The sequence below is a fragment of the Ptiloglossa arizonensis genome, chromosome 3, assembly GCF_051014685.1.
Source record: "Ptiloglossa arizonensis isolate GNS036 chromosome 3, iyPtiAriz1_principal, whole genome shotgun sequence".
NCBI lineage: Eukaryota > Metazoa > Arthropoda > Insecta > Hymenoptera > Colletidae > Ptiloglossa > Ptiloglossa arizonensis.
In genome coordinates, this window is record NC_135050.1 from 26,090,193 (window position 1) to 26,105,045 (window position 14,853).

The window sequence follows — 14,853 nt, forward strand, 5'->3', positions numbered from 1 at the left end:
CGCTCGACGCGATAATAACGCTTTCGCACTTTTATTTTCACATTCCCAGTCAAGTTACATGTTCACAGTAGCAGGATTACGAGTTACGCTAACAAGAGGAGCACGTCGAGGAGGAATCCAGTTAAAACTTTGGAATTCACCGAGTCGAGGAAGAAGCGATAAGTCGGTATACCTCGTACACCGGTTCGTGTCTCTTAAATCCTCCCGGGAAGAAACAGTTGTTTATTTTTATTATTTTCTTTTTTATATAGTTCTTTCGCAGCTCGTAGAAATCTTTTGGGACGATGAGAAGAAGCTAGGAGTTCGAATCGCGGTGAAACTTCAATCGCGATTCCTCGATCGTGTCTCGAAGATTCTCCGAACTTTCGATCTTCAGAAATGATCGCCGCGCGAAGAATAGGCTAGTTGGATAGGTTTTCGTCGCTCAGTCGCCGTAGTTTTTTTTTTTTTCGAGATTTCGTCAATCAATTACAATCAACGTGATCGAGCACCGACGAAACGAAACAACGTGGTCGCGATCTCAATCGATGTCGACCTCGCAGATGTACATGTGATGCAGATCGCAGACAACGTCATCGATACCGCCAACTTTCACGATGACCCCACAGTTCTGATGCCCGCCCAAATTGTCCGGCTCGTCCGGCCACGCCGTCGTCCATTTGTCGAAGCCGGCCTCTTCCAGCGATTCGCCCGTGAGCGTCACCCAATCGCCTTCCTGGAATTGATCGTGTATACCGATCCATGCTTCGACGACGTTCGCCTGTTCCAGAACGCGGAGCAACACGCTCTCCTCGGCCAACGAGTTCAGAATTGCCAAGTAACCTATCGAACAATGCTTGTTTATTTCGTTCCATCGACCTACGCGTGAAATCTTCTTTATCGTTAACAATTAACATACGATTGGCCCGTGGACCGATTACAATTCGACGATTCTTCGTTACCTACTGTTCGCAACTGAGAAGATTGCCGCTGGGTTCTAACAGTTCTCTCCAGGTGACAATAGACACCAGAGGTGTTCTTATGGTACTCTAAGGTATTCTTGTAGTACGTACGAAGTAATGGATGAAAAAAAGAATTTTTTTTTTATGTGTAACTAATAGTTAATTAAATGAAACTGGGTAGTTTGAAAGTCGTGAAATTTCGTTCGAAAGAATCGTTTTTAACTTTCCAGTTATCTTTCGGACTTGACCAACCGTGAGACCGTAATGGCTGCCAGATCGAAACGGATACTGGTGGTAGATAAATTGTTTGCATCACCTCCGTCTCTCATGCAGGCCTCGCGAGCTGCGTTCCACGTGAGCCTCCTTCGATACAGCCGGTGTGCACCTACACCACGTGTCAAGATGTATCCCTCTCTCGTTGACGAGCTGCTGGGACTCATGTGTCGCCCGTTTATGTAAAACGACTGCCTTTCCGCGTTGTAATTGTTCTGACACGACACGCTGCCTAGCCGCGTGTAACCTGTAAAAAGTGTTCGCCACGCGGTAAACTCGATCGCTCTAGGTCCTATACGTCCTTAATCTCGTACACTTTGACGCAATTTTGTTATTTATTATTTTTGTCGTATTTCTAGAGCCACAGAATCACCGATCCCACTTGTACCACGAATTTTGATTCATGGTGTGTACATGTACAGTTAAGTCCATGTGTACTTTATTTATTTTTTATTTAATTTTTCTCGAAAACGAAGATTCCAATTTAATTTTTTTATTCACTATTTTTGTCTTACTATATTACGAACTATAGAATCTCCCCGACCTCATTTGTATCACGAATTTTGACTTATGGTGTGTACATGTACAGTTAAGTCCATGTGTACTTTATTTATTTTTTATTTAATTTTTCTCGGAAACGAAGATTCCAATTTAATTTTGTTATTCCCTATTTTTGTCTTATTACGAATTATATAATCCTCCCAACCCAATTTGTATCACGAATTTTGACTCATAGTATATACAAGTGTAATTAAATCCACGTGTACTTTATTGATTTTCAATTTCATGTTCCTCGAAAACGAAGATTCCAATTTAATTTTGTTATTCCCCATTTTCGTATTTTTGACTTATAGAATATCAACTCCATTTGTACCATGAATTTTCCCCCACGATGTATATTTCAATGACAAAATCAAGATTTTACACCCGAATTTCACAACTTCTCGTCGTTATTATCAAACGTATTTACAAGGCACGCGTACAGGTGTGGACACGTAACGATGGAAATAAAAGTAATAAGTACGTAAATTTATTTTGAGGTTAGAGCTACAAACAGCATCTCTGCTATACCTCGTCTCTTAGCACGCTGGTCTCTCGCGGTAAGTGAAATTAAAATTAAACGAATAAATAAACACGTAAAAGGCGAGATGCGTTTAAAATGTCGTCGACACTTCTTTAAACGATGCAAGGTAATTGTAGATCTCAAATCCGATTTTCTTGAAAACGAAACAACGCGAAGAAACATTTTATTCCAGAATTTTAGTTAATTTTTCACGAGTTTATTCAACCCTTATTATTTCTGTTTATTTCAACGATCGTTTATTTCAACCCTTCCCTCCTAAATAGAACTGAACAGAAGCTTCTGTGCTTGAGAAAAATTTGAATCGAAATCGATCGAATTACTTTTCTCACCGACACCGTAACTATTTTATTCGAATTGTTATGAATAGTAACGGGTACCTGGTATATTATTAGTCACAGAGTCGTTCAGTGACCTAGACCCTCTTACGTTCAGTTCAGGTATGTCATCAGTCACTATGTTGCAAAGTATTCCGGTCGAAAAGGTGAAGAGAATTAGCGAGCGCTTGTACATCTCAGCAACAACGTTTACGGTCAACCTACTGACAGAAATAATATCGGATAAAATCAAACGAATGGAAACTAGCCTAACAGCCACGCCTCAGAATGAAGGATTTGTTAATTTCGGTCGAAAGTCGTTTCAAGTGGAAGTAAAAATAGCCTACCTAATTGCTACTTAATTCGTTGTAATTTTCAAACGAGTCATCACACGCGATCGTTTCAACTCAAAATGATCAAATTGTTATTTTCGAAAGGTTCATCTACGATCGAGACGAACGATTTTTTAAATTGAGCGCTGTTTTTAAGTGGACGACGAGTGCAAACAAGTTCTGTGACATTAACGAGGAATATCCAATAATTTTTATGAAAAATAAATTCGAACCTTCGAACTTCGAAATCGCTAATTATGTGGAAAAAATATTCACAGTTCGTTGTCGACTAACATTTAATCGAGAACGACAATTACGTTCATCGAATATCAATCGACAATCGAATCTCTGAGTCGCGAGAATCGGTCGCTGCTGTTGCAACAAATCGAATGTCGATTATAAAAATTGTCGGTTAAATTAATCGAAGTTAAATAACAATTGAAATTTATTGTAATTGAAATCTGGCCTTTCGATTACGATTGAAATTCGCTCTAATTGAAATTGGTCTTTTCAACCGCGATTGAAATTAATTTTAACCGAAATACGGCTTTTTGATTGAAGATCGAAGTTAATCGGAATTGCGTTTTTTAATTACATCTGTCGATCGATTGAAAATGTGATCGATCGAAGCTCGACACTGGTGTAGCCAACAAAATTTAATGACACGATGATATTAGGGGTCGTTGAACTCGACACGCTAAATTAAAAAAAAAAACAATTTTTTAGTCCTCTTCAGATATTTTTCGTTGTCGGTGTCACCATCATTGAAAACTATTTTAAAATCCACATTTCTTTTTTCTTTCTATTTTCTTCTTGAAAAATTTATCCAGAAATTATTGGTATTTGAATTATTCCTAACTGTTTACCAATCGGTTGATAAAAAATCGAGTTTCCCCAAAAATCGTACAAACTCCCATAAAAGAGAGATGTTCGATTATTTATCTCTCAGAAGCAACCAAGCTCGTCGAATAAAATAAGAGAATGGAAATATAATACAATCTTGATTTTTTTTTTGTAGAAATGCAACAGTTTCGGGTGTATTGTTATTGCCGAACAGCGAATCGTCGGATCGATTTTTGTTTACGCAAATAACGGTTCAACAATTTTATTCGAGTGCCTCGACGAGCACACTGAATAGGTACAACGCTCGTAATTTGGTTCGCACACGATAAAACATACATAAAACATTATGTTGGTCGCTCGTATTTGTATATGTACTGTGCGCGTTTTGCTTGATGACACGCGAGACGATACAAGGCCAGGGGGAGTGTCTCGTTTGCTCCGCCCACTCCCACCATTGGCTCGTTCACTTTCTTCGTTACTCTCTCGCTGTTACAGATACCTACAAATGGTAAGATAATCTACAATTGGATCCATATTCCTCCCACGTGTCGTCAAGCGATACATTATACGCAAATTTACACTGAAAAAATTTGGGACCACTGTACAAGAAGAGTATTCGATCTTTGTCAATGACCTCGTCAATGACAGTGCGTTCGATGATGGAGATGTTAATAAACTGTACTAGAATGAAGTAGTTTAAAAAAAAAACAGTGATAAAGTAATCCCTGGTGCTCGTTTCTAATAATTATATTACAAATTGCAGTAAAGAGTAAAGTGGTCCCAATGTTTTTCTAATAAAGAGTAATAAAGAGTAAACTCTAACAAAGAGTAAGATAACCTAAACTTTTAGCAGTGTTGTATCGGAATCAGGGTACGTGACGATTTCTCTATCGCTATCAGTAGCGCAACAGTTTACATCCAAGGGTTTTTATTAATAAAAATCGTTGTTTCGATGCACGTTCGAATCGGTACAATGATTTACCACCGGAGGCACTGGTCGAGAGTCGACAATCTCGATCGTGATCGACGAAACTCGACGATGAGCGTTCAACACAAGTTCAACTCGCAGAAGTATCCTTCTCTCGAGGCACAGTCAAGGTCGTCCATACCACCCTGTCTCTCCAAAACCCCACAATTCTGATTCCCACCGTAATTATCGGGCTCATTGGGCCACAAGGTGGTCCATCTGTCGAAGCCTGCAACCCCCAACGACTCGCCCTTCAGTGTTATCCAATCGCCTTCCTCGAACTGGTCGTGAATACCTAGCCAAGCATGTTTCATGTTTTCCGTATTCATCCAGTTTAACATGAATTTCTCCTCTCGTTCAGAGTTTATAATGGCCAACTGACCTATCGAACAAGGATCAGCTTGTTTAATTCTTCGTCTTGTCGCGATCGAGCTCGGAAAGACGCGACACTTTGCAATTTTTTATACTTTTTCTGACCCGCTTTCATTATTATTATTATTATTCATTTCTTTTTTAAATTTCTCACGTTCTCTTTCTGTTAAGAGATTCCTACCGAATTCAAAAACTCTATTAAGAGTTTTAGATTCTTTCATTTAAGATTCTTTACCCCTTACTGTTTTTGATTCTTCTATTTAAGATTCTTTACCCCTTACTGTTTTTGATTCTTTTGTTTAAGATTCTTTACCCCTTACTGTTTTCGATTCTTCTATTTAAGATTCTTTACCCCTTACTGTTTTTGATTCTTCTATTTAAGATTCTTTACCCCTTACTGTTTTTGATTCTTTTATTTAAGATTCTTGACCCCTTACAATTTCATATTCTTTTATTTAAGATTCTTGACCCCTTACAATTTCATATTCTTTTATTTAAGATTCTTGACCCCTTACAATTTCATATTCTTTTATTTAAGATTCTTTATCCCTCACTGGTTCTCCCTCGTCTTGAGTATGGCTCGCAAATATCGAATCCCCTCGATAATGTAACATCGCAAAGTTTGAGACACTATAACATAAATTCCAAAGTCTCTTGAACGTGTCCACGTTCCAACAAAGGAGAACCATTGCCTACCTATTGTTTATTTTCAACATCCTCGATCGTGTAATCGACAGAGCATCTATACTTGAAACCTATCCCCTAGAACCTTACGAGATACCGAACTTCTTCGCGTCGGTTGCAACAGAACTTCGGTGGGTTTTCAAAGTTGTATCTCAAGAGTGACTAGAGCGACAAATAAGCTCGATAAAAGGATGTTTTCAGAGGCACTCTAAGCGATTTCACAAATTCCTGCGTATCGTTATCGAGTCTGCTACCAATTGATATTTTCCCTTCCCAATTTTACGTATTGTTCTTGTAAGAAATAAAACACTTACTATTCCCTAGATAAAGAAGTAATAATATAACAACAACAACAACAACAACAACAACAATAATAATAATAATAATAATGAAAAAGGGCGCAACTTAGTCAATTTTTTAAAATTTCAAAATCGATCGTCGGTTCGCAATCGACAAGTTAAAATTCGATCGATGTTGATGCAACTTGTGAAACCGATCGTGCAACGCATCGCGTATCGCGTATAAAAAACGCGATAAGGAATCATCCGTTCGTGTCGACGTGCCCGAGTAATAATTGAGAAAATGATTTCGTATCACCTCCTTCGTCCAGGCATGACCTGCGTGCATGGTTCCAGACCACGTAGCGTTTGTGGAGCTTGTGGGCGCCGATACCCGGTGTGACGATGTAGTCGTCCCTTTCTACGAAGCTCAGGCAAGCTTTCGCCCCTCTACGCCGCTTTTGCGGGGTTCCGTTTATGAATATTATCTGCTGCGTGGCCTGGTAATTATAGTGACCGTTCATATTAATTACCGGGTCTCGATCTAGAAAAAACAGTGATTCGCGGTGAGTTCGGTGACCCGTGCTCCGTTCTTCCGTCTTATTCGTGTGTGTCTTCTTATCGAGGAAAAGAAGACACTTTCTACTCGTTTTATTTTCTCTCTTATTTCTTCTCTTCTTTTTATATATATACTTTGATAGATTATATATTACTTTGAGAGAGATTTCTTTTTTAGGGTCTTTTTTAAAGGTTCTTTTCGAGGATTTTTTGAGAGAGTTCCTTTTTAAAGTTTTTTTTTTTGGAGGTTTTTTTTAAAGGTTCTTTTCGAGAGTTTTTTTTTTTGAGGGTTCTTTTTGAGAGTTTTTCGTTCAGGATTCTTTCTGAGGGTTTTTTTAGGGACTTTTTTTTACCTGAATCCGAGCCGTTGGCCATCCTCTTCTGTCTTAGATTCGGAGCAGGTAGCTCGACCACGGTCGGCTGTTCGTGGCAAAGCGTCACGCTCGCGAAAGCGAGCAGAATTAGCGAGCGTTTGTACATCATCGGCGACGCGAACCTTTACCGGGCGATCTACCGACAACAAAAACAACAATCAGGTGAGCGGCGACAACCGTCACGAACAATCGATCGACCAGTCGCTGATTACTCTGACAATTTTTGCACCCTTTCGTACCCTCGCGCGGTCTCTTCCCAAGCGTTCGAAATTGTTCAACGATTTATAGTTACACCGAATACGACCATATCCACGCTGGAGAAATTTTTTTCTATTAGTGGACGGTTCGAAGATGTCGAGCATATTTTTTTCGGATTTTTAAAAAGGAAACTCAGTGAAAAAATACCAGGGCAAAGTATCGCTCTTGGCCTCGGGCAAACGGGGCCACTTGACGCCTATTTTTCATTGGTTTAAATAATTTATCGCAATTTTGGGTTAGGTCTGTCTAACCGCTTACTTTTCATTAATTTCACATATTATAAAAATGATTTATCGAAATTTTGGGTTAGGTCTGGCTAACTGCTTACTTTTCATTAATTTCACATATAAAAAGTACATGATTCATCGAAGTTTTGAGTTATGTCTGGCTAACCGATTATTTCTCGTTAATTTCACATTTTAGCAAAAATTATTTATCGAAGTTTTGAGTTAGGTCTGGCTAACTGCTTACTTTTCATTAATTTCACATATAAAAAGTACATGATTCATCGAAGTTTTGAGTTATGTCTGGCTAACCGATTATTTCTCGTTAATTTCACATTTTACCAAAAATTATTTATCGAAATTTTGGGTTAGGTCTGGCTAACCGCTTACTTTTCATTAATTTCACATATTATAAAAAGTAAATGATTCATCGAAGTTTTGAGTTATGTCTGGCTAACCGATTATTTCTCGTTAATTTCACAATTTAGCAAAAATTATTTATCGAAGTTTTGAGTTAGGTCTGGTTAATCGTTTACTTTTCATTAATTTCACATATTATAAAAAGTAAATGATTCATCGAAGTTTTGAGTTATGTCTGGCTAACCGATTATTTCTCGTTAATTTCACATATTATAAAAAGTAAATGATTCATCGAAGTTTTGAGTTAGGTCTAGTTAACCACTTATTTCTCAAAAATTCCACATTCTATCAAAAGTAAATAATCTATCAAAGTTTTTGGAGTGCAAAGAAGAAACTTAACTCGAGTCGGAAGATCCTCTTAAAAAGTTCTCCATTTGAATGTCTACCACGTAGATATTTGTTGGTCGAATAAAGCTTCGAAACGATCCAAACGTGAACGAAATATCGAACGAAAGAAATGTATAAATTCAAGTAAAATGTAAAAAAACGTTTGTTCGTTTGTTAAGTATAGTATAACAATCTCTCTTCATTAGTAGCTATCTAAATACTTGTTCGATTCAACGACACTTTCTCTAACATCACCATCGTGGATTTCCTTCTTTCGTCGTTTATTTTCCTAGACCACTGATTCGCTCTTCTTATCTCAATTGTTTATATTTGTCTCTATACGTATAATAACTTTGATCTTAGGCGGAAGAGCCTAGCTGCACGTCGCCATTGCGCGAATTATTCTTCAAAGACAATATATGCGCGCACTACCTGTTTGCATAATAAAAACGTTTAATAATAATAATAATAATACCGCCAGTGGCGGTTTTATCGTTCGTGTACCGTTCACGAAGGATGTATAAAACATCGATTGTTTTCCAAAGACGATACATCAGCGCGTATTATTTTTTAATGAGATAAAGTTCGTGATCTCCGGCAATAAATATCAAGATTTTTAAAGACGATCTTTAATTCGATCTCGATGAATTTCTCGAAACGATTCTCACGTACAAACGCGATTCGAACCCATCGCTATGAACCGATCTTGAGAAAGTATGGTTGTACGATGTGGAGAATGATCCTTGGAAAGAAATGTACCATACTTGAGCTTCTTTCGGCGTTGAAAGTTATTAATGTGCTTTTATGTCCTCGAATCTTGGAATTATAAACGTATTCTTGTGTTTCATGTTGTGTTAACACTGTAAACTTTATAATGAAAACAATGACATCGATAGATACTGCACATAGATATTTTCTCAACTCTTAACAACTTTAAACGTCGAACGAATCGCTCTATATCCTCCTAAGAATAATTGCCCTTTAAAATTATTTACTGTCATTCCATTGTTCCTTCTATAATTATTATATTATTCTATACACACTAAAGAGTTAACCCGCGCACGAAACGAATTAAATTAAATTCGAACGAGCTCCAATTTCATACGCATTAAAAATCAAGTTTTGAGACTTAAAAGATTCTGTTACGTATCGAGACTTGAGAGATCTTCAAATCGATTAACGTTTTACCGATATTATCACTTTAACAAGTTATGTGTGTTAAATACACGTACGTTTGAACCGAACAATGGTTCGTTGCGGCGAGTTCTCGAGTTTTGCGATTATGCTTCCCCACTTGTGTCCTCGTATGTATTTTTTACGCGTAGATGTTACAAGATACCAATCAAAGTTTCCTCTTCTTCGATTATTTCTCTCAGAGCACCATGTAAGAATTTGGTCAATTTTTCGTTAATTTTTGAAACTACGAATTGCGTGGCGAATTTATTCAAAGGAGAAAGAAAGATCAATTTCGTAAGGAATTTCGTTCCATGCTGGGTCAGACATTGTCTTTAATTTTCATCGTGAAAATTAATTGAAAATCGAACTCTTGATCTTTCTTTCTCCCTGCAACAGACTATAATTAGAACGAATTAATCGCACGAGTCGAGGACTCGCTGCATTCGAATAATTGCTACATGTGGAAAACCGGGAAATAAAACGTTCGATGATTAAATTTCGTAATCTGCAAACATGGTGGGGAAATACGTCGACCAGTTACGACGTATAGTCGCATAACAAAAACCTATTCCCGATATTAGCGAGAATATCGAGAAACGGGTTAATTTGTGCAGATTTATCATCACGCACCCTCAAAATGTTCCTCGAGATACTTTCTACAGACTGTGATTTGTACGACGATATTTTTCTTCAATCTTTTGCATATTTGTTACACATCGAACGTCTTTGTTCTAATCTTTCGATGGTACTTATTTTTCCAGATACCACTCTGTTTTATTTTTATTCTTAGATACCGGTTTCTTACGCTCTGTTACTTTTGTTAATCGATACCAATTTCTCATCTTCTGTCACTCTTATTATTAGTAATTTTTTTACTCTATATTACTCTTATTATTAGATACTTTTCCACTCTCTATTACTCTTATTATTAGATACTTTTCCACTCTCTATTACTCTTATTATTAGATACTTTTCCACTCTCTATTACTCTTATTATTAGATACTTTTCCACTCTCTATTACTCTTATTATTAGATACTTTTCCACTCTCTATTACTCTTATTATTAGATACTTTTCCACTCTCTATTACTCTTATTATTAGATACTTTTCCACTCTCTATTACTCTTATTATTAGATACTTTTCCACTCTCTATTACTCTTATTATTAGATACTTTTCCACTCTCTATTACTCTTATTATTAGATACTTTTCCACTCTCTATTACTCTTATTATTACATACTAATTTCTCATTTTCTGTCACTCTTATTATTAGATACTTTTTTACTCTATATTACTCTTATTATTAGATACTTTCCCACTCTCTATTACTCTTATTATTAGATACTTTTCCACTCTCTATTACTTTTATCATTAGATACTAATTTCTCATTTTCTGCCACTCTTATTATTAGATACTAATTTCTCATTTTCTGTCACTCTTATTATTACATACTTTTCCACTCTCTATTACTCTAATCATTAGACACTAATTTCTCATTTTCCGTCATTCTTATCATTAGTCATTAGTGTCTCACCCCCTGTTGCATTTCCAGTACACATTTTTCTCAATTTTAATTCATCACCCAATCTCAACACATTACAACAAATTAAATTTGATTCGCAAGCTTTAAGAGAACTTGTGCATCTTCAATGTTATTCGATCCACGTAAATAGCACTCAATCTTTCTCAATTCTCATTCATTTCTCGACCTAACGTCTACCTACTCCAAATAATCAAACTTCTCAATCTTATTTACAATCTCTAAAAAAACATCTATACCCAACATTACTCTTGAATACTTTCAGTATTGCTCAATTCACGAGCAACAGTGAACGATCTATGCACGAATAGTCTCGATGTTCCACGTATTCGTATCACTCTTACTTCGTTCACACTCTACCTAGGGTAAACTTTGTTCACCGACGAGACCAAGGTGCGATAATATTACCTACCGACCGTGAATTTTCGGTATCACGAAATCCTCGATAGCTGTCGGCGGTCACTCGTGGCTCTCCGATGGTTCGCACCGATCGATAGCAAATGACGCACACGCAACGTATTATGCGCGTTAACCGACACGACGAGTGACGACCGCGCGGTTTCACCGACTGTCTCCCGAGGATCTGCTCCGGGACCGTTCACGCTATCATTCTTCGTCTTCTTCCTCTCCGCGCCCGATCCACCATCGCGGAGTTCCTCCTTACTCGTACCACCGATCGAGCAAACTGGAAATCCAACATTCCAGGATTCCGGATCGCTATACGGGCGACCTTGAATCACGATGATTCCCTCCGTCGCCTCGTAACGATGAGTCAATCTCCGCGAGACCGATAACAAACGTGCACGTTTCGAAGAGTGAACGGTGAACAGGAAAATTTGTTACGCGTCGTGGGCTCGTTTATCGATCGAATTCGTTCAAGTGGTATCGCGATCGTCTTCGTCGAGATGGAGCGTGGAATCGTCAGATCGCTCCTTTAACCAGAGAAACCCCTCGCATGGGTGAAAATATTTTTACTACACGCGTGTGGAGTACACTTCGTTTTGGGTTTGGATTTCTTTTATTTATCGAGCGTGATTCGAATCTTTGCAAAGAAATAATTCTTTAGGTAATAGATGTTTCAAATAGAGGACTAACTTCTTGTACAAATGTACCAAATGTGAGACTTATTCTTTGAATAGAAATGTAGGGATAACTGAAAGATTCTTGTTCGGGGAGATTGACTTCAAGAGTTTTCTTTTGTTCGATTATAGAGTTAAATACTCTGGGGAGAAATTTTCTGGAGAGGAACTTTTTGGGTAAGAAATGTCCCGAATGTGGAAGTAAGTTTTTGGAGAAGAAATGTCTTGAATGTAGAAGTAACTTTTTGGATAAGAAATGTCCTGTATGTAGAAGTGACTTTTTGGGTAAAAAATACTCCAAATGTAAAAGTAACTTTTTGGGTAAAAAATGTCTCAAATGTAGAACTAATTCTTTAGGTAACAAACGTCTCAAATAGAGGATCGAATCTTTGAATAAAAATGTGCCAAATGTAAGACTAATTCTTTGGATAAGAAATGTCTTGAATGTAGAAGTAACATTTGGATAAAAGATATCCTGTATGTAGAAGTAACATTTTGGATAAGAAATGTCTCGAATGTAGAAGTAACGTTTTGATTGAAAAATATCTCGAATGTAGAACTAATTCTTTAGGTAACAAACGTCCCAAATAGAGGATCGATACTTTGAATAAAAATGTGCCAAATGTAAGACTAATTCTTTGGATAAGAAATGTCTTGAATGTAGAAGTAACATTTGGATAAAAGATGTCCTGTATGTAGAAGTAACATTTTGGATAAGAAATGTCTCGAATGTAGAAGTAACGTTTTGATTGAGAAATATCTCGAATGTAGAACTAATTCTTTAGGTAACAAACGTCCCAAATAGAGTATCGACTCTTTGAATAAAAATGTCGCAAATGTAAGATGAATTCTTTGGGTAAAAAATATTCCAAATGTAGAAGTAAATTTTTGAATAAGAAATGTCTCGAATGTAGAAGTAATTCTTTAGATAACAAACGTCCCAAATAGAGGATTGAATCTTTGAATAAAAATGTGCCAAATGTAAGACTAATTCTTTGGATAAGAAATGTCTTGAATGTAGAAGTAACTTTTTGGATAAGAAATGTCCTGTATGTAGAAGTAACTTTTTGGTTAAGAAATGTCTCGAATGTAGAAGTAACTTTTTGATTAAGAAATGTCTTGAATGTAGAACTAATTCTTTAGGTAACAAACGTCTCAAATAGAGGATCGAATCTTTGAATAAAAATGTCTCAAATGTAAGACAAATTCTTTGGCTAAAAAATATTCCAAATCTAGATTTAATTTTTGGATAAAAATGTCCCCAATGTAGAACTAACTCTATAGCTACAAAATGTCCTGAAAGTAGAACACTTTGAATCAAACTATCCCAAATGTAAAACTAACTCTGCGCGTAAAAAATATCCTCCCATCGAAAGACTAAAAAAATACAAGAATATTCGGTAGCATTGTAACAGCTCTAATCGTACTAAAATAATATATTACGAGGAAATAAGTGTTCGGGAAAGACCCGAAAGGTGCCAACGCTCTGTCTTTTCTTTTTTAAATCAGATATCCAAGAGATATTTCGTTACGTCTTTTATTTCATTTGGAAGTTGCTCGTTCTGCGTAAATCCAATTCTAATTTCTATCCAGATAAAAATTTCGCCACCACGAGTCTGGTCTCGCGACATGGTCCCGTGAGAAGAGACGAGGAACAACACCGTACTTCGTGATCCATCGAAACGGATATTATCGTTTCTCGATCGACTATCGAGACCGATCGAAAGGAAAAAGATGAAACGATGGGAAAACAGGGCTCGAGTATCGACTACTCGGATCGTCACGAAGGAAGCAGAGGCGACGCTGACCGGAATCGTATTCCCGTCGAGAGAGGGAAAAAACAAAGGAAATAAACTTGGTTACGTTCGGGATAAAAGTGGTCCCAGAAGCCCGTGCCGAGCCATGAGGAAAATCCTGCGAACGAATTCGTCGAATACGGACGATGCTCTCGATGCGAAACAGAACGGTTGATACGTGGAAAAGCGACGAGAACGAAGAGAATTCGGGGGGAAATTGAAAGACGAAAAGGAGACGACGGTACGCCGAGCAGGGATTAAATAAATAACTTGGACCGAAATTATGAACGATATAAAACGATCCGAAGAGCGAAGTAAACGGTTTCGTTGCGAGTTTCCAGCGAAATTAGTCCGCGCGTTATAATTTGTCGCGAGATTGTTACCTGGTACTCCATTGAAAACGTTTGGAAAAGAAACAGAGCCTTTGGAGAGCTCAGAAATATCGTTTTGTTATTATTTTCTTAATAAATTCTATGTATTCACGTCCTTTGAGCTTCGTTTCGAAACGATCCGAGAATTGTGTCCGAAAACCCGCGAATTATTTCTCGGTGCATTTTCTGCATATAAAGTGCATCCGTCGCAAGATCTTGACGATTAATTAACGCCGTTGGTTAATTTGTAAGTACGGTATCCGTCGAAATACTTCGTAGCTTCTTGAAAATAAATTGCAACTCGAATCTGTTTACGGTTCGAGAGAAAAAAAAATCGAGTAGCCTCTTAACGCGCAGATGTTGCAAATTTGAATTTGCAATAGGAAGCACGATCGGCGAGCTTACGCGACAATCATCTCCATCGTAGTGAGTAACGATATGATCGAGGCGGTTCGCGATAACAATTGTTGCCTATTGCGACGCGACACGAAGCGCATATTCGACGCAATGGCAACGTTTGACGATCGATGAATTCACTTACCAGATAATGAGCAAGAGACAATTGTCCATCGTAAGCGACAGACTCAATCCTTGACGATTCAATGTCAATTGGAAACATATTTCGTTATTATCGAGCAA

General features: G+C 37.4%; 2 protein-coding genes across 2 annotated transcripts in view; both read right to left on the reverse strand.

Annotated features, from left to right (window-relative positions):
• Nucleotides 1–14,853, reverse strand: part of Btk29a (tyrosine-protein kinase Btk29A) — a 361,771-nt gene that overhangs the window by 213,556 nt on the left and 133,362 nt on the right. The window lies entirely within an intron of this gene.
• Nucleotides 16–11,624, reverse strand: LOC143144554 (uncharacterized). Its single transcript, XM_076307088.1, has 12 exons — nt 11,381–11,624; nt 7,000–7,156; nt 6,408–6,632; nt 4,838–5,136; nt 4,542–4,625; nt 4,367–4,468; nt 4,029–4,273; nt 3,540–3,641; nt 3,020–3,195; nt 2,676–2,894; nt 1,258–1,461; nt 16–822 (listed from the first exon to the last, which is right to left on the reverse strand). The coding sequence occupies exons 2-12, from the start codon at nt 7,127–7,129 to the stop codon at nt 521–523; spliced, it is 2,088 nt and encodes a 695-aa protein (XP_076163203.1). The 5' UTR covers nt 7,130–7,156; nt 11,381–11,624; the 3' UTR covers nt 16–520.

What these genes read in the sequence shown, in the direction of transcription:
- LOC143144554 (XM_076307088.1), bottom strand. Translation starts at nt 7,129, where the DNA reads ATGATGTACAAACGCTCGCTAATTCTGCTCGCTTTCGCGAGCGTGACG. An exon ending in TGTGACTAATAATATACCAG is followed by an intron (nt 1,462 to 2,675) that starts GTACCCGTTACT and finishes CACTTTTTACAG; the next exon opens with GTTACACGCGGCTAGGCAGC. An exon ending in GGCCTGCATGAGAGACGGAG is followed by an intron (nt 823 to 1,257) that starts GTGATGCAAACA and finishes ATTGTTCGATAG; the next exon opens with GTTACTTGGCAATTCTGAAC.